This window comes from Amblyomma americanum, chromosome 5 (genome assembly GCF_052857255.1).
Source record: "Amblyomma americanum isolate KBUSLIRL-KWMA chromosome 5, ASM5285725v1, whole genome shotgun sequence".
Lineage (NCBI taxonomy): Eukaryota > Metazoa > Arthropoda > Arachnida > Ixodida > Ixodidae > Amblyomma > Amblyomma americanum.
In genome coordinates, this window is record NC_135501.1 from 175,947,129 (window position 1) to 175,973,097 (window position 25,969).

Below are 25,969 nucleotides of genomic sequence, written 5' to 3' on the forward strand. Positions count from 1 at the left end.
CATTAGGAACAGGAGCCCCCCGTACAGCATGGCTTTTGTCCCATTCCTGTAGTACGCTGGCGGCGTGGCCACGGCGATCGCCAGTTCCACACTATTCAGGACGTAGTCGTATCCGGTGTAGTCGGGAAGGTTGTTCCATCGCAGTCTGAAGGCTTCCAGGTATTCGGTGGTCCATTTAGATCTGGTTGCGGCACCACTCACCAAGGCCCAGTACTGAAAGAAAGACTCTGCATTTCGAGGGAAGGTGGCGTAGATCCTTTCAAGTTCGTCCTTTTTCAGGACAGCCGCCGGCGGCCAAAGTGCCTTCTTCACCGCGGTCAGCTTTCTGGACGCACGAACCTTGCTTTCCTTGTCCATCCAGTCGGAACTGTCGATATTTTTCACGGCCTCTGTGACAAGGCTGTCGAAACCAATGTCGATTGTTCTTATGTCTTGAGCCTTGAAGAGCGAGTAAAAGCCGAGGGCGAGAACCAGAACCTTATAAGAGATTTCTACACGGTCCGCGCAGTAAGCTGGTAGATACATTGCCGCTTTCCTTTCACTCCCGTAGTGGATCTTGAGGAACTCGTAGCTCGCGTAGGAGGAATGGTGCTGCACCAGAAGCCAAATCAGATGCTTGTTCAGTACCTTGGCGTCGTACTTTGACAAGAGCTCTGTAAATGTTCTGATGAGCGACAAGTCGCTGACGACAAGGTAGTCCTGAAGAGTAAGCTTCGGATTAAGGGAGAGTCCGAGCTGAAAACCCTCCACCCAGACTCTAGCCGAGGCGGTCGGGACATGCTCGTTAAGTTCGCCGAACGGGAACAGAGCAGGCTCCACTTTCCCCGAGCTCATGACCGAGTAAAGGGCTTCGAGGATTTCTCCCTCCACATCCCGTATATTTTCCACGTCAGTAACGTTGATGGGAGGTCGAGTGGCTGAGTCCGGATAGAGGTGATTGAGGAACAGTTCCCAATACCTCACGTAGCTGAGTTTCGCGTTTTGATGCTGCTTCAGCATCATGGGAATGTAGAGCCCAGGACTTACGCGGATGCGCTGCTGACCGGACGATGTGGGCTCCAGGATAGTCACCGATATCCAGAATGGCGACTGCCACTTGTAAGCGAAGTAGACAATCAAGGAAAGCGGCTCAAAGAGCTCCCCGGGGGGCTCCGGCCAGGTCAGGTCAAGCTTCTTGAGGAACTGGAGGAAAGGAGTCAGCTGCGAAGCCCCCGACTGGTAACCAGTGGTACACATATCGTACATGGCCAGCGGTTTTTTTCCGCTAGGAATCTCTAGCGTTCCCTGCACCAGGGTTTCCCTGAAGTGTGTGTACCAGGAGAACTGAAGGCTGTCCATGACCGATGTGACCTGCTCGCTGTGGTCGGATGAAATGTGCCATGCGGAACAGACGTAGGCGCTAAAGTTCTCGCAAGGATCGCGATTCATGTCGAGGTATTTGGTGAGTAGAGTCGTGTGCCGAACGCAGTCTTCGGTGAGACAGAATTTGCGGGTGTTTGTATATCCCTGCTGTAACGCGGTCAGGACGATTACGACGGTGACGAGAACGAAGACAGCGGCACCAACGCAAATGACCATCGTTGTCCTGCCGGTGCTAGAAAACGTCCGTCCTAGGCCGGCAGATTGCAGTGCTCTCGCCTGCGAAGAGAAGTGAAGCAATGTTTTGGTGAGATACAGGTACAGCTCTACTTGCTTCAATCTAATTTCCACCTTGGAGATGTTTTCGGTCTGCCCGAGACATTAATAGAATGAATGGACAATACCGCCAGAGCCTAGAACGTCTAATTTATTGAGCTTTTCCAGAAATGTTCAAACTTTTTAGGCGTGCTTGCTCGTGCAAATGAAAACTGTTAAAATGTCGGTGCTCACACACTCTCCCGTCATGGTCCAAAAGACGCTCGTTTTCAAAGACGTGGAAAGTGCGGAAGAAGTCTTTCGCTAACGCAAGTTTCTATAATTGTGTGCCTTGTTGAGTTTAGTGGAGCATAAGCAACAAATGCTTTCTATAATTGTGGTATTGCGCTTCTACATTCCACACGATGTGTTGGCTCCGTGGTTAAGGCGCTCGTCTAGTGAGTCGGAGTACCGGGGTTTAACCCGACCGCGGAGGCCGCGTTTCAATGGTGGCGAAACGCAAAAGGCGTCTCGTGTGATGTGCGATGCCAGTGCTTGTTAATGATCCCCAGGTGGTCGAAATAATTCCTGAGACCTCCACTAAGGCACCTCTTTCTTCCTTTCTTCTCTCAATCTCTCCTTTATCAAATCCCTTACAGCGCGGTTCAGGTGTCCGCTGATATGCAAGACAGGTACTGCGCCATTTCATTGCCCCAACAACCAATATTCATTTTCATTTGTACATACATTCAAAATGGAGCAACAACCCCTGAAGTCGAAAACAGGAGTATGCGAACTATACAATTTTGTCGCATTGAAATTAAATTAAACACATTGTGAAACATGTCCGAACTTTATTGCGGCCTGGTATGTTAAAGCAAACAAAGAGGGAGCGCAGTGGAGAGCATGGGACTGATTTCGACCACCTTGAGTTTCTTAACGGCACCGACATCGCACAGTGCGATCGTGTCCTGCGTTTTGCCTCCACGCAAACGTGATCTCCGCGGTAGGGATTGAACTCGCGCCCTCTACCTAAGCAGCTTGGAGGAGCGGACTCATTTGCCTCACGGCCGCGTTGCAGTTTGCACCGAGTAATAGAGTTATTGCTCATTTAATTTCGCTTTCGCCCAACATATTTTGGTTTTCATTCACAGTCCCGAAGGTATTAAAACATATAAAGAATGAGGTGCTTTATTAACTGGTAACGAAGAAAGTGCGGCAGCATTCATGTGGCCGGTTTTCCCGTGTACGTTGTAACTCCGATACTTTTCCTGGCATTTGAAGTTTTACAATTCGCCAACACTATTTTGATATGTAGACAGAAAGAATGATTTCCGAGAGACGCCGACATGCGACTCCCTATCCGTGAGCGCCTGGTATACTGACGCTCGGCGCCCCACCGGTGCACATATACCTTAGTTTCCCGCCAAGAACAGCTGGAAACCAGATTTTCTTGCCAGTTTCACAACGCGCCACCCTTTTGCTCCAAAACTGCCAAAACACCCACTGTGCCATCAGTACATGTCAGGTGGAACATTGAAAGTGGGTTTTTGAGTAAAACAAATGACGCAGTAATTGTCTCGCATCTCGATGGACGCCAGAAAAGCGCCGTAAAGGACGATTCACATGACGGTCCGTTCGCCCACGGCCCGCGCATCACGTGTTCATGTGACAATAAAATCTGGCCTACAGTACGATGATGTCAAGCGGATGCGACGAGCCAGAAGAGCAGACGGCGCGCTGGCTCTACCACTGCTGCCAGATGTTTTAAAAGTGTTTGGCAACACTGGTCAAACTGGCTTTCCTTCCCGACCCATGGCTGCGATTCAATGGTGCAGGTGCAGCCCTTTGTCTGACTCCTGAAAGGCCTGGACCGTCTTGCTAGCCCAGTCGATCGTTTATAATGGTAGCGAACGCAGCGCAGCTTGTCAAAACAATGCGCCAGCTCAACGTCACTAAGCTAAATGCGACATCCGAAATATTTGCAAAAGCTGTGGTTGCCAGAGCTAGCGCGCGCATCTTCGCGGGGAGAGGCACTTGAACTTCCTTTTCCTTGTTTGTTCAGTCCACGGGCCGAAAACACGCCTCTCAATTCGGTTACGCACGAACGCGTTATCATGCGCTCCGCTGGCGAACGGTCCATTGCGAAGGGACAAAGGGCTTAGTGAAAGGAGAAAATAGAAACAAAATTTCAATTTTCTAAAGCTTCGCCTTAAGAGTAGACGTGATAGCCCCTTTCTCATCTTGTTATTTCTTTAAACATTATGACTTTAGTGTGCCTTCCCAACACACGACAACGCGAACACTTGATGCCCCTCTGACACGCTTGAAAAAAATTGGTAAATTGGTTTTTGGAGAAAAGAAATTGCGTAGTATAGGTCTCACATATCGGCGGACACCTGAACCGCGCCGAAAGGGAAGGGCTAAATGAGGGAATGAAAGAAGAAACGATGAAAGAGATGCCGTAGTGGGGTGCTCCGGAATCATTTCGACCACCGGGGGATCTTAACGCTCACTGACATCGCACAGCACACGGGTGCCTTAGCGTTTCGCTTCCATTGAAACGTACACGCCGCGGACGGGTTCGAACCCGGGAACTCCGGATCAGTAGCCGAGCGCCCTTACCACTGAGCCACCGCGGTGGGTATGTGCACTTGGCCCAAACTCAAAATCTGGGAGTATATTTGCCTCGGAAACATTTTCCACTTGGCCCAACACCAAATTTGACGCACGGTCTACTCCTAAATTGTTACACTTGGCCCACCTTTCACACTTCGGAGTGAGCCCAACCGAAAATTTGGCTGCTGGCCCTTCCCCGAAACTATGTATTTTGTCCGCCTCCAATGTTTGGCTGCTGCAGTGCATCATCGACTTTTGACACTTGGCGCACCCCCAAAATTTGACGGTTGGCCAACATCCAAAACATGACAGTTGGCCCACCTGACAAGGTGTTCGAGATTATTCCACATCCTTCTACTACGGCGAAGTTGACTTTTTGTGGCCGGCTTCGAATAGTGGCCAAATTCAGGTTTCATATGTCAATATCCAAGTTTGACAGTGCTGTCGACAACTACTCTGGGCCTGGGCAGCCCTAGACGAGGTTAGATACCGTCGGGGTATCTTCCTGCGTGCATGAGAAGCATCTGAGCGGTGACGATGCTTCAGAAGGGGCGTATGTCGTGCTCCCATCATTGAACCGTTCTGCGCCAAAGGGGGCGCCAGGGGTGTAAGCATGCCCAGATAGCGCAGGGTTGAGGGACAGCTGAGCACCTTGTGGAGGACCGTTGGCGTGGGATCACCAAACAAATGAACTTGAATCATCTAATTGATGCAGGCGACGTACTCCGCGAGCGGTTCAGGTCACTCTGCGGTCGTATTACGACCCCAAGTATCCAACGATTTGAGGCCTCTGTGGGTGCCACTTAGGCAAGTGGGGTTGGTGCAAAACCTCTTATACCTACCATGGAACAAGATGGGGAGTAAGTGGGCAAGCACCCTGTTGATGCTACATGGATCTCGCATGGTGTTTCTCGAGCTCAGACCATTTTCTTACATCCATCCCACATAGGTCTTTTGTGGGGAACCTGAAGGCATATGCAGCATAAGCTCCATGTGAGAAAAACCTCCTCAAGCAAAAATGTGTTGCCCACACTAAACTGCTGTTCGTCCCACATCGGCCGTGGCGGGGTGAAAAACAGGCGTGCCCGCATGTTGACCGCATCGGTGGCTTGCAATTATTTGAAGGCAAGCGAAATAAATGTGATCTCAATGCGGAAAAAAGACCGTCAATCCCAACAGGTGCTGCCCTCACAAAACTGCTGTGCGGCCCACATGGGTCGGGGGAGGGGGGAGGTTGCGACAAACGCCGGCATAACATATTTGTGGATCCGTATGCATAGGTCAGCGAAGGACCAACCTGTAAGAATGATCCTCCAAGACCCAAGAAATTTGCAGACGCCACACTAGAGGCGTATAGAACATGAAGAAACCGATGGTGCCGCGTGTACAATATAATATTTAGGTATGTGGCCCCGCATTAACGTCAACGCAAATGCATTGTAACCTATCTTGCGAGCGAACAGAAGACAGGGAAAGAATGCTCACCAGCATACCGGCCACTTGCTCGACTGTGTGCCAGGTGTAGTCCGCAACCGAAGATTTGCTCTTGCCAGTGCTTGGGTAGACGTCGGTCTTGTGGCCCTGGTCGTCTCTGCCGGCAGCGGTCTGCTTGCAAGTAGCAGACGTATTTAACGCTGATGGCACGCAATACTGAGTGCAATCAAACCAATAAGACTAGCATTGTAGTCTATTCCGGAGACAGTATTCCTCACTGAACGCCTTCGTCAAGGCGACCATACCGCGACAATGACAGAGCCTCGAAATGTTTGATGCTAGAGGACTACCGGTCCTATATGAGATCTGACAGCATGTGTTAGAACTAGTTAGCGCTTTAGTGTGTGCACTCGCAGATGGTACAGAAAGTCCAAGCGATGGCAAGAAATATAGGGTTACGCTATCAAGCGGCCGTAGGAGGGGCACAGACCCAGTGGCTGACCACAATGTGGCGCCATATTTCCCGACTACATTTGTACCAAAATTACGAGCAACCGTTTGTCGTACAGCTTTACGTGCGCTGTCTTACGATTTCTCGCTGCATACAGCTTAAGCGTGCTAGTCATGTTGGGGCTAGCTTGCGATAGGGATTCGAACCGACTATATATGCACTTCCTATTATGGGCCTTCTCTTATTATTTGCCTCACCTTAAGGCGCGGTTGAGGTGTCAACCTTAATGTGAGACAGTTATACGCCATTTCTAATATATAGCAATTCTGGACAAAAGAAATTTTTATAACGGGAAACCATCTATTAAAGCAATATTTTCATATAATGTACGATTTCGCTATGACTCTCAACATATCTGCAGCGCACCCGACGGCAGTCTTGAATTTTTTCTATTAACATTTTTTTGTATATTTGTTATCAGCGTATTAGCTATCTCTATCTCTATCTCTATATTATTAGCTATCTCTATAGTGAAAAGCGTTCACTATTGGTTTTTTATGGGAGCCTTAACTGTTCGATGCGACTGATGGAAACACATTAAAAGAAATATTTTGTTACATATCAGAATGGTTGAACATTACCACAATTTTCCAGTTTTCAAAATTTTTGTCCAATATTGCTGGGCATGCTTTCCTCAAAAAGCAGTTTTTATATCAATATTGAGACGCCACCGTTCCTCGTACAAGTTGCGGGCGGTGTCATACAATTGGTCGTTGCATATAGCATACATCTCTTGATTAGGCTGGAGGCTACCTAGCGACAGGTATCCGAACCGAGTGTCCGAGTGTTTCACTCAGACCTCTTTGAATTAATAATAATAATAATAATAATTGGTTTTTGGGGAAAGGAAATGGCGCAGTATCTGTCTCATATATCGTTGGACACCTGAACCACGCCGTTAGGGAAGGGATAAGGGAGAGAGTGAAAGAAGAAAGGATGAAGGAGGTGCCGTAGTGGAGGGCTCCGGAATAATTTCGACCACCTGGGGATCTTTAACGTGCACTGACATCGCACAGCACACGGGCGCCTTAGCGTTTTTCCTCCATAAAAACGCAGCCGCCGCGGTCGGGTTCGAACCCGGGAACTCCGGATCAGCGTTTGTGGATTCAGCGTTTGGAGGCGAGTCTTCGGTTTATTACCTAAGTAGTCTCAAGTACCCTCTGAATTTTTCACCACCATTTTGGGTTCAGTTACGAAACACATTATTATTTATTTTATAATCGCATTTTGCTTGCGCCTTCCTTCACTGGTTCAATCGATTCCATGCCCAGTTTTCTAGGTGCGTGGTGTTGCTGGCTGAAAGAAAAAAATCGTTGGAGGCACTTAGATATCTCTTAAGTGCGGGAAGGCAAAATCAGTTTGCGACTAATTGCACTGAATTGAATTTGCCGCACTTGAATTCTTTTCACGACAGAGAAGAACAGCAGATTGCGCTAGCATTGCGCTACGTCAGATAGGTCACGTGACCCAGGCCACGTGCCCAGATAGGTCAAGTGACCTAGGTGGCGATGTAATGGACGGACGGTCACCTCGAGGTAACGTGACCGGACGGATGGTCACCGGGAGTATGAGCCAATAAAGGCTTTCGGCTTAAATTTGGAGGGGACACTTAAGCGCTGCCTTAAGGGCATGACAAGATCGCGCAATGGGTTAACAGCCATATATTCGGAAGGTCCTTCTCTACTTTGCATTTATAGATCACTGGCGGTCCTTATACACCTCCTAGCTCAGTTGTGCGGCAGGTATGCGATGCGCATTGCACTGCGATGTCAGGTGTTACCAGCTGTGGGCCTTGAACGGCCCAGTTTGGTCTTCTTGAGCGACCAATCATTAATTTGAGTGTCACATACCACGGTGGACAGTTTGCTCGCTATCCGGTGGGCAGATTGTGATGACAACGCAAGGGCAGGTGACCTAGGTGGCCCACCTGCCATCTCGGTTGCTCTCTGGGTGGTGGTGGTGTAAACTTTATTACATACAGGGGAGTTTAGGACGCACAGGTCCTTGGGCCTCGCACGGCCCCACTGCACTCAAACGTTCATGTCCCGGGGGCTCATGACGCTGGCAGCCCGGCCTTTGGCGATGGCTTGCTTGGCCGGGTCCTCGGAGCGCAGTGGGGTCTCTCAAGACTCCCAAGTGGTAAGGTGCTCCAGGCCCCGCGATGGAGGATCCGCCGGGCAGAGGAAAAGGTTATGATCGAGAGTGGCTTTGGGGTGGTGGGAGAGGGTACAGGAGGGGTTTGTGTGGACTTGGTGATAGCGCGAGCGTATATAAGGGGACGGTAAGGTGCGTGTCTGGAGCCGCCTCCAATGTGCCTGATGATAATTGTCGAAGGAGGGATGGGGTGGGGGGTACAGCTGACGCTCGGCTTTGCTGGCCTACGTCAGTTCACTGAAGGAATGCATGCGGTCCCGTGAGAACCCCAGATCGGAGACCGCCGGTGCCCGGTTGAGAGAACCTCGGGCTAAAGCGTTGACAGCCTCGTTTCCGGGATTCCCAGAGTGGGCAGGCACCCATATGAGCTCCATGTGGCGGGGCGGGTGTGCGGCGAGGGAGTTCGATATGCGAGATGTAGGGACGTGAACTTTCCCGCGGGCGAAATTTAGTATGGCAGTGTTAGAGTCCGATAGTATATACCGCGCCTGCGTGCGCGTGATGGCTAGGGCAATAGCGGCTTCTTCAGCCTCCTCCGAAGTGGCAGTGGGGGATATGTGAAGGGTAGCAATCGTTTGTAGGGAGGGGTTCGTGATGGCTACAACCGCGTACTCGCCTGTGCATGCAGCATCCACCAAAACGGCATCCGGTTCCATGCCATAGTTTTTGTGGAGCGCCCGTGGCGAGCTCTGCGGCGGGGTTCGTGCTAGGTGGGGTGCATGTTTTTAGGGAGAGGTTTAATAAGTTGTTCGCGGTGAATGTGGTGGGGTACCGGGAGCTGTGTGGGATCCGTGGCTGGTATCCTGATGCCGAGGGTGTGTAGGATGTGTCTGCCGGTGGTGGTTCTCGCGAGACGGATGTATTGTGTCTGTCGGTGGGCCTCGATAAGCTCACTTATCAGGTTGTGTAGGCCTAGCTGGAGGAGTTTTTCGGTTGAGGTATTTATGGGTAGGTGTAGTGCTGTCTTAAATGCTGTTCGGATCATGGCATCCAGGGTGGAGATTTCTATGGCCTGGAGTTTCAGGTACGGGAGCGTGAAGAGAAAGCGGCTAAGGACGAAGGCATGAATGAGACGGCATAGGTCATGCTCCTTCATGCCCCGGTGGTGTCCAGAAACTCGGCGGATTAGGTGGGATATCGACACCGCCGTCTGCTTGAGCTTCTGGATGGTGAGAGTGTTTTTCCCGTTGTTCTGGATGTGGAGGCCCAGTACCCGGAGAGTGTGTACCTACAGGATGTACCGGTTTTCCAGTTTCACGGTTATGTGGGCTGTGGGGCAGTTTCGGGTTGTGGGGCGGAATATGAGGAGCTCCGACTTCTCCGGAGAGCATGAGAGTCCGATACTCCGCGCATGTGTTTGGGTGAGGGTAGCTGCCAACTGCAGAGTATTCTCTATGTCTCCATCACTGCCATGGGTGGTCCATAGAGTGATATCATCAGCATAGAGTGTATGCCGAAGGTGAGGGATAGTTTGTAGTTTTGCAAGCAAGGGGGATGAGTGTGACATTGAAGAGGAAAGGGGAGAGGACAGATCCCTGGGGGGTGCCAACCCCACTAAGTGTGTATGTGCGGGATTGCTCTCTGGGTGACCACCTGGCAGAGGCAGGCTCGTGATTTTTCGCTTACAAAGTCGACATCGGATTTTTTGTACAACGGGGATACGGACTTGACACCATGTGGCACAGTAAGCAATACATCGTATCTAGCTCTCCCATCTTTCTCGACTAAGCTTTGCATTGGCTATTCGTACACGCTTGCGTACATGACGTGAGAAAATTACCCTCCCAACTACCCGTTCATGTTCCCAGTGTACAGGATTAACACGTTCACTGGGCCAGCGATTTTATGGGCCCTTATCCCTTTGCACCGTGGCCTACTGGTGGGCCACCTTGCATTTCGTTTGGTGCCGCGTGACCCACTAGTGAATCTGTGAACAACCTAAGGCGAAGCCAAATTATTGGAAGCGTTAACTGTTTGCAATAGCAGCATGGCATGCTTGTTTTTCGCTTTCTCTTTAATGAATATGAGCTGTGCCACGGCTTCATTGAGCCAGTGAATATTCCTGCAGCTTAGCCGGAATATAGGACATGACCGAGCGGTTACCCACGATAATAATAATAATTGTTTTTTGGCTAAAGGAAATGGCGCAGTATCTGTCTCATATATCGTTGGACACCTGAACCGCGCCGTAAGGGAAGGAATAAAGGAGAGAGTGAAAGAAGAAAGGAAGAAGAGGTGCCGTAGTGGAGGGCTCCGGAATAATTTCAAACACCTGGGGATCTTTAACGCGCACTGACATCGGACAGCATACGGGTGCCTTAGCGTTTTTCCTCCATAAAAGCGCACCGCCGCGGTCAGGTTCGAACCCGGGAACTCCGGATCAGTAGTCGAGTGCCCTAACCACTGAGCCACCGCGGCGGGTGTTACCCAAGGTGCATTGAACGTATTAAATAGAGCAGTCCTATATCTTAGCAAGTTAAGCCTGGTTTTGAATTCTTTTTCAAATAAGCTCTCAAGAAGTGCTCAGAATTCTGCCGAGAAGTACGGACGAGAGACTGCATTCGCGTGAGCCTACTTGTGGCTGTGAAAATCTGGAATGGTAAAATAAAAGTACAAGGAACTTGGCAATCGCCGTATTACTGTCTTTTGATAAAAAAGTAACTAGGCGATCACCCAAGGTGGCGTCGGTTCAAGCGTTATCTCCAACCTATACTTCTGCTCGCCTTCCATTAGAGAGTATAACCTCATAATTCTAAGCAAATGGAACGTACATCACTCATGATGTATTGTCATAATTCGTGGAAATAGCCACGTACAGAGTCGTCGTTATTTTGCAGGCGCTATATTAGCATCGACATGGCCTCCGTCCAACAAAGACCGGGTGAGGATTCGTCATCCACCACTAAGAGCCTTCCCAAGCAGCACAGATAACCGGCCCAATATTAGATTAGGATGGTTTCACTCTAAACATTCGTAGAACCGACGTTTGCCGATACATATCCAATATTGGGTCGGTTACATGGATGCTCGGGCTCGTAATATCAGGCGTTTTTATAGCGAATACTGGCGCAGCAACAAAATGAAGGAACAATGAGCAGTGACAGAGTGCGGGTGGTGGGGGGGGGGGGGGGGGGTTCTACTCGTTCGGCCACTGCTGTCGCACATCGCTCATATGCAGATCTGTGCAATCGGCTAGTTCTTGTTTTGCAGCTGCGGTTTATCGATACTGGACACGAAGGTAATGCCCAGGACGAGATTAAGAAACTTCTTCCCAAATGCAGCTAAAACTGCAAACTCAAAAAGAACCCGGTCACTTTATCCCGGGCCAGGGACGCCATTACCTTCGGCGGCGGTGGATCCGCGGCCGGGTTTTTGGCAGGTGTCGCCTTCAGGTGCGCTGGTTTGCTGGACACTCGCTCCTGTGCTCGCTCCACTGTGGGTATCGAGGACTTCTCCTGGACATTGGCAGCGAATGCATCGGGGTTGTGTCTGCCCTCCGCCGTGGTCTCGGGGCCCGTAATAGATGACGTAGGGGCTTCGCTAAGCGCAGCTTTTGCAGTGGTGCCAGCCTTTGGTTCTCCTCGGTCCTGACGCTTGACAACTGGCTGGCTTTGACTCCGCCTAGTTCTCCCCTTCGTCGCCGACACCTGAATGTATGGTCATGCATTAGAACACTCCCGATTGGTTACTATTCAAGGTAGATATGCGAGATACCATTGGCTGATGCCATTCTTAATCCGAGTGGGCGGGTCCCTACATCGTTCTAAGATATGACCGAAGAGGGAGTCCTCTGCGTTTCTCATATTGCACCGATAGTGGCGAGAGGTGCCGCACCCAGATTGACTGCACATGAGCTGCCTACATCGGGATCAGTCACCGAGAGCAGCTCACTTTTTCATGAATGGGAGAGTTTCTGATAACTAGATGTCGATATATGAACGTCCTGCAACAGATCTTTGAAGCACCACAGCTAGTGCTAGTGTGGACCGCAAAGGGACGAATTACTTTCAGCCCAAAGCGCAGTGATCTCAATCAACTGGCGACATAACAGCGGTGAAATAGGATTAAACAACAGGAAAAAAGATAAAAAAATTGTATAAACTTAGCCGTGATATTTTAACAAGACGAGCCCGGCGCAGGAACGCAGCTGCAGATGACCCTAAAGAAGGCCCTCCAAACAAAATCTTCTTCCGTTTGTCACGATGTCGCGCTGAGTCTCCTAATTGGTGGTTTAATTACTTTCCTCCTACTAGCGCCATGTAACGTCACGCTCTTACATTACTAACCAACTTGTCAATGTTTGGTTAACGGCATTGGCAGGACAGTATTCTTTCCGAAGCATTCGCCAGTTTGTTCGCTATATTAACTTTAAAGGTGTGGGGACCTGCCCTGCAGCCCCCTGAGTTTGCTTTCCCGCGAGGCACCGTGCAGCGTTGGTCTCACCTCGAGGCTGAGCGGATTCCCTTGTCAGTTACATTAACTGGCAAGAGAGGGCGCCAGCGTCGCTGCGCGGGAGACTGCTGAAGCCTGCCCGCGGGAGATGGGGTCTCTTCGGCCGGGATACTCACCCTGAGCGGACGCGTCGCTCGGGGCTCCGCTCTTCGCCGACGGGGCGAAGAAGCGACGGGGAGACAGGCTCCCGTACTCGTCCCGTCCGGCCTGCGGAGTTTATATCCCTTGCCCTAGCGCGGGCGAACATTCGCTCGGAACCTTGCTGGTGAGTCGGACGTCCTTGATTCATTAGCGTACCTTGTTGCTAGCTGGCGTTATTGTTTCTGTAGCAATAAATGCCTGTTTGTGTCAGCCAATGTGTCGTTCCTTTGTTCCCCCAGAGCAAGGCCCGCCGTGGTCGGCGAGCGCTCGGTAGCGTACGCGATCACGGGGTGGGGTCCAGGCGGCTTTGAACCGTGTCAGCCGCGATTGAGTGGGGGAGAAAGTACTTATCTCCCCATGTCAACCCCACATCTGGCGCCCAACGTGGGGCCTGCTCTTGGAACATTGGACGGCTGTCGGTTCGGTTCGAGGAACGCTCTTTGTCCGGACTTGACATGTGCTAGGCCTAGAGTGAATTTTGATCGCTAGGACCTGCGGCATGCTTTCTTGAGTGCGAGGTGTATTGCGCTGCAGCATGTTTGAACTTTTCGACATGCTCAGCACATTTTTTTCCCTTGAGTTTCTTCGTGAGAATCACTTGGTCCGCATCGAGGGAGTTCGAGGCCTAGCGCCCGCGGAGTCGCCGAGCCCGAAGCGAGTGAGTACGGAAGCCGCGTGGGTGGTCCGAGTTTCTGTATATATTTTCTCTACTATCTCTTTTTCGACTCTGGGAGTCGCGGCTCCGGGAGCCGGGTGGCCTGGGGCCACGGGTGCCGCTACGAGCTCGCTGGTATTGCAGCTCGGCACCGGGCGCTCCGACACCGTCCGATACGGTGGGCGCCGACCGCTCAGAAGCTGCTTTGTGCAGTGAGCGGGGTAGGACCACCCCACAAAGCTGATGTCTCCTCGCGGCTGCGCGCACAAAACCCGTTTCGGGTCTTTGTTGTGGTCACGGTCGTTGTCGGAGTGGTCGTTAGGCCTGAGGCTTTTCGGAGCTGCCTGCACCACATTAAAAGAGACATGACCACCGGACCGTGACGTTGAGAGGGGGCGCACTTTGCTGCCCGTCCGTTTTTTTTGTAACCTCGCACGAACTGAGCAGTCTCGTTCAACTCAAGAAAGGGCTTTGTTCACTCGAACTTTGCGCTTGCACAGCCGCCGACACGTTTTGCTAGCGAGTTAGGCATTGTGCCACGAGGCCCTTGCGGATGCCGTTTCCCCTCCCGTGACCTACGTTAAAGGCACGCCGAGAGCGTTTCGACAATTTTGCAGATCCGGTGGAGCCACCCAGGCTTGCTGACCGGTGCACATCGTCTCGCTGCCACCTGCTGCGACGGAGCGGCCTGTATCCTGTTCGCCGCATCCATCCGGGGCAGCTGTGGCGAGACCAGTCAGCAGTCACCTACGGCTGCTGCTGCCCTGGCGACTACTGCAGGATCCTGGCCTGCAGTTTTCCCACCGGCCTTCGATTCGCGGGCCTGCGGACACGGTAGTCCGCGGGCCATACGAGTCGTCCCAGCGGAGACCTTCACGCCGCCTTCGGAATACCGCGGAAGTCTGCGTGGACGCTGTCGGCGTGACCTCCGCTGCAAGACGTGCCTCAAAGACATGAAGACCAGGAGACTCCTCCATAGCATGTACTTTCAGGCGCGTGGGTCTATTTAAGGTTGGGGGGATGTGGGGACCTGCCCTGCAGCCCCCTGAGTTTGCTTTCCCGCGAGGCACCGTGCAGCGGCGGTCTCACCTCGAGGCTGAGCGGATTCCCTTGTCAGTTACATTAACTGGCAAGAGAGGGCGCCAGCGTCGCTGCGCGGGAGACTGCTGAAGCCTGCCCGCGGGAGATGGGGTCTCTTCGGCCGGGATACTCACCCTGAGCGGACGCGTCGCTCGGGGCTCCGCTCTTCGCCGACGGGGCGAAGAAGCGACGGGGAGACAGGCTCCCGTACTCGTCCCGTCCGGCCTGCGGAGTTTATATCCCTTGCCCTAGCGCGGGCGAACATTCGCTCGGAACCTTGCTGGTGAGTCGGACGTCCTTGATTCATTAGCGTACCTTGTTGCTAGCTGGCGTTATTGTTTCTGTAGCAATAAATGCCTGTTTGTGTCAGCCAATGTGTCGTTCCTTTGTTCCCCCAGAGCAAGGCCCGCCGTGGTCGGCGTGCGCTCGGTAGCGTACGCGATCCAGGTCCCCACAAAGGCTATAGCTACGCAGGAAGCAAACGATTACTGGCCGGAAAAGAACTGTTGTCATAGATGAAGAGTTCCCACGATGCTCTGACGTTAGGGGGAAAATACTTGGGTAAAGAGAAAATGTCATTTGTGGTAATACGGTTCCGTGAGGCAGTGACGTCAAATAGCATAGAATTATTGATTCGAGCAATGTCCAAGTCTCGATGAAGAGTTTTTGATGCAGCTGTCGATTAGAACACTACAGAGCACAATACGTTGACTAACGCACATGCCACAAAGAACAAATCAAAGTGCTCTTTATATTTAGTGTACACAGCGCTTGCCATCGAATCGTTTGACGTTGCATAGTCGCACAAGTGTCAAATGAGTTGCTTGTGCATAGGAACTGCCGCTTCCCCAACAGAACACTGGCTGGACAAGTCGCATGCACGCGTCTACCGCCAAGATCGATGCGTCTGGGCTAGTTCATTCACACAGCCGTCCGCTCTTTCCATCAGTTGCCTCGATATCCAACAGGTGAGGCTGCCTGCTGGATGTGCTACTCGGCTTGGCTCTTCAGAACGGTGAATCGCAGTTGACGGCGGTTTCTCATTGATCCCCAATAATTAAACCAAGCGCCGACATTGAACTACATGTGAAGAAAAAACTCCGACCATATTATCGGTCCTCGCTCGCGATATTTGGGTGAGAATGGACCTTCAGGTTTCATGAAGCAATTTTATAAAATCAGCCAGCCAAGAAGCCATGCCTTGCCTATGGTCTGAAAGGCAAGGCAGTGTTATTATTATTACCTGAGCAGTGGTGGGTAGGACTGACGCATCTGATCCATTGGTCAGCACCGCCTTCACCGCTGCAGACCCCGATGGCGTTGAAACTCTGAACTTCTGCTGCTGGTCTTGCTGTCCAGCTGCTGTCGGCTCTGACGGTGCAGCTCCTCCAGTGTCGGAGGCCAACAGCTTGTCGCTGGATGTCCGAGCGTTGGTTTCCTGCCCGTCGCTTGTGGGCCGAACGCCGGAGGCTGCACTGGAGACCGCGAGATGGGAGCCAGTGGTGCCGGTGGCCGTGGACGACGAGGACCGGTCCGGCGGGCCGGACGCAAGGGCATCCACAGTGCTCGCGCTGCGACGGCTCTTCTGGCGGCTTTTTTTGGTGCTGCTTAGACGGCTACCCTGCTTCGACATAGTCGCCTGAATGCGCGCAAGGTCGAGCTATAAGTGAAGGGGTCTTAAGACACCCCATCTCTAAGATATCCCACGGAGCGGAAACATTATGCCGCCGCAAAAATCACGGCCGTGTGCAGCAGCCGCGTGGCATTAATTAGCTGGGGCACAAAAGTAGCGTTCGCTGAATTTCTTGTGGCTGCTCTATGGAGTCATGATGACGTAATAAAGCAGCTGGCACTGTGGAACGGAGAGGAAATCCTTACCGGCCGCCCTGTGGGTTCTAGCGTGACTAGGGATACCATGGAGAGCATCGCGTTTCACTGCTCTGATAAGCGAGTTGACACTTCCGGAGGAGCCAGTAGATGAAATGTGAAGCAGATAAAACGATTTGAATCAAGCTATCAGCTATCTGCGATGAATTTCTCTGTTCCATGATGTCGTAAACGCGCCTGTCCTGGCTGATAAGGAGGCGGTGCACGTTCCTTTCAAGGCGCGCTGAAATCTTGTCTCATCATTCTTTTTCGCTTTCTCTTCATCAGAAATATCCTAACGAGACTCTGAATCGAACCCGCGTCATTGCGCTCATAAGCGAAATACCACCGGCGCCGCGGTACTGGGGCCAGCTAGCTGTCGGAGATGCAGTCCCGATAAGACGGCTGCAAGAGGAATATGAGCGGGACTGAAGGCAGGGAGACAGCGCGAAGTCTGTGCATTAGTGCTAGTGAAAATCTCTGAATACCAATGGCAGAAGAAATGCCGAATATGGGTACTTGCCAAAAGAACAGCTTCTAGACGCTTGCAGATCAGTGTGTGGCGAAGCGTCTTCGTACGAGTCTTCTTCTGCAGCATGAGCCCGTGCCGCACGGGGCTAAGCTCCACTTCTACCTTGTCTAATCTATTGCCGCGCGCTTCTTCGTATGCGCCCATTACCTTTTAGAGCGAAAGCTGTACTCCTCGGGGTACAACTTCTATTTTGAAGTGGATGAGACAATGACCTTCAAAGCCTCACAAGGTCCAACCCAAGTTTTTCGCGTGGTGGCATGGCCCAAGCTACGGTAGTATGACCATGTGACCACATGACAGTGACCACTGAATACCCGAACTTTGATTTTGGCCCTTCACCTTTGACATTTGATTTGAGACAGTGGGCATCACGTACCACCTAGTTCTAACCTCAGAGTAACCCAAGTTCTAACAGTCTTCACTTTAGTCAAGTCACAACGAGACGGTGACGAAGCCTTTGATGTACAGTAATAAAGCATTCAAACAAAGCGAACCATGTCTCAACATGCTTAACAGAGCTTTCGCTCGTACACGTCCCTTGGGAAGCACATCGTCGCGAACAGAAGCGAGTAGAAAACATAAAACGGCTGCAGTAACTGCGTGGGAACACCAACGAACGTTGTAAGAAGATCAAGGAAGCATGCAACAGAAAGGGAAAGTCTTGCGCGCAAAGCGGGACGCAGGGCTTCTTAGCCGTGGCGCAAGCACTGCTATCAGCTATGCAAGGGCAGCGTGAGCCAGCAGCCAGAACCTCAAAGCCCAGACGAGACTGACAATGGCTTCCCATTCGGAGTCGCCGTGGTCCTGAAAGTAATCAGTCGCTTTCATTAGCATATGCACAAGTTGTCTTGAAAATAGGTGTTCGCAATATCGACTCATAAAAAGCAAGATTTTCGGAGTCAATGCTGAAAAACTGTCGTTGAGCTTGTCGAAGAGTAAGAAGGTCCGATATGAAAAACATGATGTTAAGCGTCGTGTCACATGCTTACTAGGAGACCATAATAAAGAGTGGGCAGGTAGATGGATTCTTGAAACACACAAGGCCAACAAGCGAGGTGAAAGCCTCATGGTGCTTGCCAGACGAATACAAGTCCTCGTGTCAAAATTGTTATCAAGCACCCTAGCTGAGGCTTTCCCCTCTCTAATTCACTTGTGTGTACGCTTTACAAGGGTTTTATTAACACTAACGTTTATGACTACGGATTCAGCCTCAGAAGGATCCCTACTTTTGGCTGATTCACAAGCATGCAAGAATCAGGGGGATGCAGGCAGGTATCCAAGGAGGAGGAAGGGGGAGGGACAGACCCTTTCTCCTCCTTCCCCGAATATTAGCTGACCTCCTCTTCCAATCTTCCTAGAAGTCTCTCGATGAGCATGCAGAGCCCCTCTCGAAAAAAATTTCTGGCTACATGCCTGGGTGAAGGGTATATTGCAGTAGAGATTCCTGAAGCGGGTAGGATTCTATTGTGCACATCCTATAAGCAGCCAAGAAGTTTTTTCCAAACTTTATGCATGGTTTGAACAATATCGTTTGTACTGCCTGAATATTTCTTTGGCTTTTTTGTTAATTTTCATAAATTCCGCGAATGTTCTCTGTAAACCGCATCTGACCAAAGAACCTTCCATCATGGGTTCATCGAGTGGAAACCATCAGCAGGGCACCCTCGAGAAATTCTTGATTAATACCAGAGATTTCACCCCACTGGACACATTCCATGACATTACACATCTCGATAGTCTCACCCAAATAACGTATCTACCAGGAAAAGAATCCCTGACCAAAGCACAAGGAGGTATATGACGGCAGCTACAGAAGGGAGTCTATGCTCATCCAACACGACTGCATTTAAATATTCTCATGCATTATGCCCCACACTCTCCTAACTTGGGAGAGTAGACCATTTCCCACCCTATGGTTTGGGCCTGCCTGTTTAACCCACCGCTAACACCATTTCCATACTCTACATAAGAGCAGTGGGATAGTTATATGTCCAGCTCAGACCCGGACCAGCAATGGGAACTGGCCTAGAGGACTCAGCGGACGGCAACTAATGGGGCACTGAACTGAAAACTCCACCCACAGAGCAAAATTTCAATACCCTCTCTGAAAAAAGGTTTCCTCCTCCTCGCCTTCACTAATGGCTCATTTCGCTAATGAAACACAGTCTTCATGGGGCAATCTCCTGCAACCCCTGCACACCGTCTTGGGGAGAAAATTCAGCTCCATCTCCCGCTCGTGTAACGCTTGTAGCGGCCCGTAGTTGGACCAAAGACAGCTAAACTAGTAGCATTCTGCCCGAAGCCCAATCATATATGTTGCCCATATATAGAGAAGCCCTTTGTGACCAGGCGTGGCTTCTAATGCTTCAAGGATTTCTCGCAGAATGCTCTTACTGATAGTTTGTCGCGCAAGGGGAGGTATACTAGTGTTTTCATTTTACAGATGCCGCTTTAGTAATATTGCTTAGTTGTTCCTAGTTTCAAAAAAAGCGCGGCTGCTAGCATTCATCATTAGCAGCGCTCTGCGCAAAAAAAAAAGAAATATATGGAAGCATTCATTTTATGAGCGCAATAATCCTTTTGACAGCCAAATCAGAAGGGCCGTTCATCATTTCATTATGTGAGAACATTTATTACGCAAGTAAGATAGTAGATTTCTCGCATTAAACTTACCTTACAAGGTGGTTTTTCTGCGAGTCATCTGAAGACTTTAAGCGCTTTTTTTCTTGTTCATTAATCAAAGGTAACTGAGAAATTGCATTCTTCGTGAATTAAGAAATCCTCAATCACCACGAGCCTATGCTCACACAAAACATTTTAGGAGAATGCCCTTTAGTCGGCAGCTGCTTTCGTTTAGAGTATTTGTGGCATCCTGAACCTCACAAAACACTCCGATTATGCCAAAAAATGGTACCTCACACACATGCTTTCTACGGTTTTTTTTTATAAATGCAGCAACCTAATAACAAGCTTTTCTCACCTGATACTGAGCGAATGAAAACGACTATATTTATGTTAATTCGAGAAAGCGGCATGGCCGAATCCAAAATTCAGTAGCCTGAGCCGACGATACCAAGCACTGTGCACATCTCATCACACAGTACAATGCGCAGCAAGTTTTGTGTATTTCGTTAATAACGGTGCGACGTGCGGTGCAATATGAATTCAGTATGCTTACCCTTTGCCTACAGAGTTGCACAGGGCAAAACCATCTCGCTTCTTTGAACAGTGCGGAGATAATTTCGGCTGTTGTGAGAAGGAAACATATGCCCAGTTTCATTATCCAGTAACAAGGCTCAGAACAGTCTGCTACGTGCACCACGTACAAAGCGGATCTACAAGGTGTCCAAGGTAACGTGAGTTGAAGGATCGAAAAGTGACCCCTATGGTGTGAATTAAACCGAAATCCTTTCTTTAATGCTTCTCCGAACCAAGTACTAAGACATTATGTTTCATAATATAATCTTAATAATAGGATCGATTTTCATGAATCTATTATATAGAAATAAAAGTTTAGAATGTCCTCTTTCACAATAGCATATTACTCTTCGCTAATGTATCACTGTCTGAAAGATGATCTCTTGCCATAGGTGCACTTGTGACTGCATGCCCCGTTAGACCTGGCATGGCTGGTCAACCTCACCTTGACCTGTTAGTTTGTGGCTTAGTCTCCTTGAACTTTCTGTTGCTTTCCAAGACGAAGAAAGAATCCGACGAGGAGTTCACCAAAGCACAGCACCGTCGGTTTAATCAAGAGCCGCGCATATTGTTAGAGTACGGCGTGAGAAGACCAGTACACCAGTAGCTAAGTTCATCTTAGCTGGTGAAGAGCCCGTCTTAAAGTTATGCGCTCCCTCAAAATAAGATACTGCGAAATCTCAGCTAGACGTATCATCTTTCAATGTCAATATTTATGAAAGGTTTAATCGCAGAATGAAAACTCACGGAACATTCCTCGCAAAACTCTTCAACAATCAGTTAGACATTCACTCAAAACTGCCCTGCTTAAAGAAATCCCACGTCAGCAAGAGTTTACCTCGTTTCTACACGACGCTGGAGAAAGCGTATAAAATCATTCCAATCCACGTGATCCAATGAACGGGACGGAGACATCGGCAGCAGACATTTCTATTCATTGTGACACAGGCTATCTCAGCAATCGCTTTCGAAAATGCTTCGTTGTTTGAAAAAGAAAAAATGATAAAGCGTGTAAGGAAACAGCAGGCCCTGCCCAAGTATTTGATTTGATTTATCCGGGTTTAACATCCCAAAGCGACTCAGGCTATGAGGGACGCCGTAGTGAGGGGCTCCGGAAATTTCGACCACCTGGGGTTCTTTAACGTGCATTGACATCGCACAGTACATATACACAGCATATGGGCCTCTGGAATTTCGCTTCCATCAAAATTCGACCGCCGCGGCCGGCCTGCCCGAGTATCGGAAACAAATAGCCTGTCGCTCACAATTAACTCTGAAGCCGCCGCGGTGAATGAGTGGTTATGGCGCTCGGCTGCTGGCCCCAAAGACGCGGGTTCGATCCCGGCCGCGGCGCTCGAATTTCGATGGAGGGGAAATTCTAGAGGCCCGTGTACTGTGCGATCTCAGTGCACGTTAAAGAACACCAGGTGGTCGAAATTCCCGGAGCCCTTCACTACGGCGTCTCTCATAGCTTGAATCACTTTGGGACGTTAAACCCCCATAAAGCATAAACCATAAACAAATAACTCTGCTCGCTGCATTCCGAGCAGCATGCCCCAGGCAGCTCCTCTGAAACAGGGTCATCCCCGTACTTGGAACTTTCACTACAACCCATTTCCGGTCCTCTGAACGCTACAACTGTTGCGATGAACTGGCGAAAATAGAAACAAAGCTGAGTTTATTCTTATAGCGCGAATTCCCGCCCGGCCGCTCACATGAAAAGCGCACCTGCGATGGGGTGCGAGGAATCGTTTAACCGAAGCCTCCGCTCCTGGAAGCTGTGCAGTTCCTCTAGGCTGAGAAATTTAGCTAGCCGTGCGTCAAGCAACAGCTACTTAGTGTAAAACATAGGTGGCACTAAATGAACACAGATCGTAGTTGCGTATGTGTTAGTGTAAAGTTATGTCGACTTCAAAGTCAGATGCGGCAGACACGGCAATTCTCTTGCGGAAGCAGGCGCAAGGAAAGGAGACTTCGAATTAGCTTCCCTTCGCTAGAAGCAATTAGCTAGCAGTCTTGGAATTAGCTTTACTATATAACACAAGGAAAGGCAAAAGAGGGCCTCTGAAGCACCAACCACTATAAGGCCGGTACGATGAAGGAAAGGATTGATTTACTGGCTGAAAATGCTAGAACGTCTGATGGCGTGCAGCCGGACGGCGCGTGGCGCCGGCACGATGAGCCAGCTCTCTTCGGCTGCACATCGGCGTCATCAGCTTCGGCCGCTGGTGCTGCTCCTGCTGCGTAAGGCCGCTGCTGCTGCTACACCTCGTTATCACATACATCACGGAAGCCAACATTCTACGATACGAAGCAGCATAGATATGCTTTTTAATCTGTGGTTATTAATATACACAAATTATTGGCGTTGTTATTTTATGGCTTACCGGTAATTAGCAAGAGTGCGGAAAAAATAACCGCATGCCGCCAGTGGGATCGGAATAAACGACCTCCGAAAGTTTGCGTACGTTCCTCTACCAACTGAACCATGGTGACGACTGTCCAATGTTAAGCTTAGCTTCCGGTTGCATTTATATGTGGTTTAACCGAGCCTTGACTGTGTTCACCAGCACCAGCCTCATCCATAGCGACGGAGGTACGTTCTGTATTACCGCCAGTGCCACGTAGGAACGCGGTCAAACGGTGAGGGTGAAAGCTGTTGAGAAACCCTCATATTGCTATCTAATGGCATCAAGAGTCCTAGATTCGAGGCCCTCGTTAAGCTACGGGGCAGAAGAGGGAAGGGAAAAAAGGGTAATAAGTGTTCATTGTTGTCATGTAGAACGAGTGTTCTTAAGGCACCGATAAACGCTTCGGAAAGGAAAATTAGTGGGTTTTGAGGACTCGCCGCGGTGGCTCATTGTTTACGGCGCTCGGATACTGAATCGGTGTTCCCGGGTTCGAACCCGACCACGGCGGCTGCGTTTCGATGACATCGCACTGCACACGGGCGCCTTAGTATTTTGGAGGCAAAACGCTAAGGCGCCCGTGTGTTCTGCGATGTCGGAGCACATTACAAATCCCCAAATAGCCGAAGTTATCACGGAGCCCTCCACTACGGCACCACTTTCTTCCTTTCTTCTCTCTCTTCCTGCTTTATCCCTTCCCTTACGGCAAGGTTCAGGTGTCCACTGAGAAATGAGGCAGCTACCACGCCTTTCATTTAATGATGGCCGATCATCAGCCGCTAGTGCTCTGCCTTCGAGGAAACAAATTTCCATCAACTACATAAAGCACACGGTTCTCTTTCACTCAGCTCAAAAACCACGGGAATCCAGCTGTCGGCACATTGATTGCTATCTGAAGACATGGCTGTCAGAAGTGAAGAGTTTGTTTGATATTGGCACCCCCTCGAGATCTCTTCCGACTCGCACAAGTGCCGCACACGGAATAACAAAACGGGGAAAGTAATTTTCACCATAAGTTGCATGACAAAGGGCGCAAAGAAAGGTGCCGGTTACATGGTTCAACATGCAACTGTATACCTGCACCACAAAATACTCCACGACAAAGTGTAGAAACAGTCCACCCCGAAGACTGGCGCTCCGGCACGCTGCCATTCATTGTTTGCTGCGATGACGGCACACACATGCAGGCTTTAGCGGTTTCAGCTGCTTCAGTGAATATTCTCAAACCCAAACCCTTAACTTGGTCACCTTCAATATGAGCAGCTGCACTACTGAGACTGCGCAGAGATGTAATATAGCATACTGTTGAAAAATATCATTGTGAAACAGCATCAGTTAGTCCTTCGAAAACCCAAAGCCGCAGTTCTCGTGCCCTTACGGCGATTGACGATCTACACCAATGTTTAACCTGGCGGCCATTGACTAACTTGCCGGTTTTAGACATATGCAGGTTTCACATTACTCCATCTTCCACATCCAATGTGCCCAGTATGTCCCACAAATCCTCTTGAATAACGTTGTCGTAGGCTCCCCTAATATCCAGAAATGCTAGAAATGCCGTACATGTTCCTTATCAGCAATCTCTACACACTGCGTCAATGAGAATAGATTGTCCTCCAACCTCCTTTGTTTCCGGAACCCATTTTGTAGTTCCCCTAGAACCCCCTCGTTCTCCACCCAAGACTGCAATCTGTCCTTTATAATCTGCATCACCACCCTGTAAACCACAGATGTCACTGTTATGGGACGGTAGTTTTGTCCCGCTTTCCCGTATATATTATGTTCATTCTACTTAATCACCATTCATCGGGGACTTTCCCACCCACTATCATTTTATTCGCTACCTGTATTAATGTTTGCTTGGATTTTGGTCCTAGCTTCTTTATTAACGTAATCGGAATACCATCTGGTCCTGTTGACGTGCCACTAGGAACCTTCTTCTCTGCCCTTTCCCACTCTGTTTGCTCAAGTGAAGCTATTTCAAAACCATTACCATCGCCACCTGGAGGGAAGTGGCGCAAGCGGAGGAGGATCTTGAGCTCCCAGGAACATCATCATCCTTAATTATTAGCTGCAGGTATTCCTATTTTCCCGCACAATAATTGCCTTCGGTTGCTGGGTAATGTACAATATTTAATCAATATTCTGGCAACTTTTAATTTGATAGCGGTATATCAGACTACCCCGGGCTCATAAGGATACACTGTTAGCATCATCACCATCGCCATCATCTCGAGAGGCAAAGGCATGAGTCGTTGCATGATATTTGCAGTATGATATACATTAAATCTGGCGCGTTCACCTGCTGGACAATCCGGATGTTCTTAATGTGTTCCGTGTTGTGGGCCCTCTTTGTAATGCGTCATGCGCGCATGTGTAGTAATGTGGGATCCATATGGATCTTGAAATGGGGTGGAAGGGGGTGGATGGGGGCCTGGTATGACGAGAAATTACATCGTTGTCACGTGAGTAGGTGTGATGTCATATTACAGCGCAGTCACGTGACTAGGTTTGATGACACATCACATCGCCGTCACGTGACCTGGTATGACGTCACACTCATATGATGCCATAACTAATACCAATTAGTCTTAGCGTTACCCAATTATATTTAATTAGCATTATTATACGACGTCATCATCTTCGTCGCGTGACTCGTCGGCTCGTGACGTCGCGTGGCGCCGTTTCTTGCGGATACTTTTTTGCGTATATGACCCGGAAAGTGAGCCATCTAATGTTTTCGCATTAATAAAAGAAGCCGCTCGCTTCTACACACACAAATACAACGTGCCTCTGTTGGTGTACTAAAGTCGTCGCAGCTTGTTAAGTGTTTTCGATGGCAACATACAGACGACTGAAAAGAGCATTCTCGCTATGCCGGATAGAGCTAGAAAATCGAAATATACTGATATGCGTCTGCATAACCGTCGCATTGGAAAGTACATCGACGAGTGTCGTGAATACCTGCCCCCTCCTCCGAATTTCTGGTAGATGGTGTAGAAGGGCTGTGTTTATCAATTGCAGGTTCGTGCGTGAATGAGCGAGAGGCTTCCAATACGAACAAGTATGCACGAAGCAGGTTGCCAAGTATTGACACATATAAAGTACTCACCGCGTATGGGACACCCCTGCCCGCAGGCCATATACTCTCCGAGGGTTCATCATAGATTATAAGCTTCTCCTATTGTGTGCACATAAATGGTGTCTGTAGACACCTTATTAAATAATACCATCATCATTTTGGCTTTCCTGTCTCACAGGGTTCTCAGCATTGATTTTAACTGAAAAACTTCTTAATCGCTTTT

At 49.8% G+C, this 25,969-nt stretch overlaps 1 protein-coding gene across 1 annotated transcript; it reads right to left on the reverse strand.

Moving 5' to 3' along the window:
- Nucleotides 1-4,705: 4,705 nt before the first annotated feature.
- LOC144134382 (uncharacterized) lies at nucleotides 4,706-16,293 on the reverse strand. Its single transcript, XM_077667305.1, has 4 exons — nucleotides 15,904-16,293; nucleotides 11,674-11,979; nucleotides 5,727-5,838; nucleotides 4,706-4,815 (listed from the first exon to the last, which is right to left on the reverse strand). Exons 1-4 carry the CDS (start codon nucleotides 16,291-16,293, stop codon nucleotides 4,706-4,708), a joined length of 918 nt encoding a protein of 305 aa, XP_077523431.1.
- Nucleotides 16,294-25,969: the final 9,676 nt, after the last annotated feature.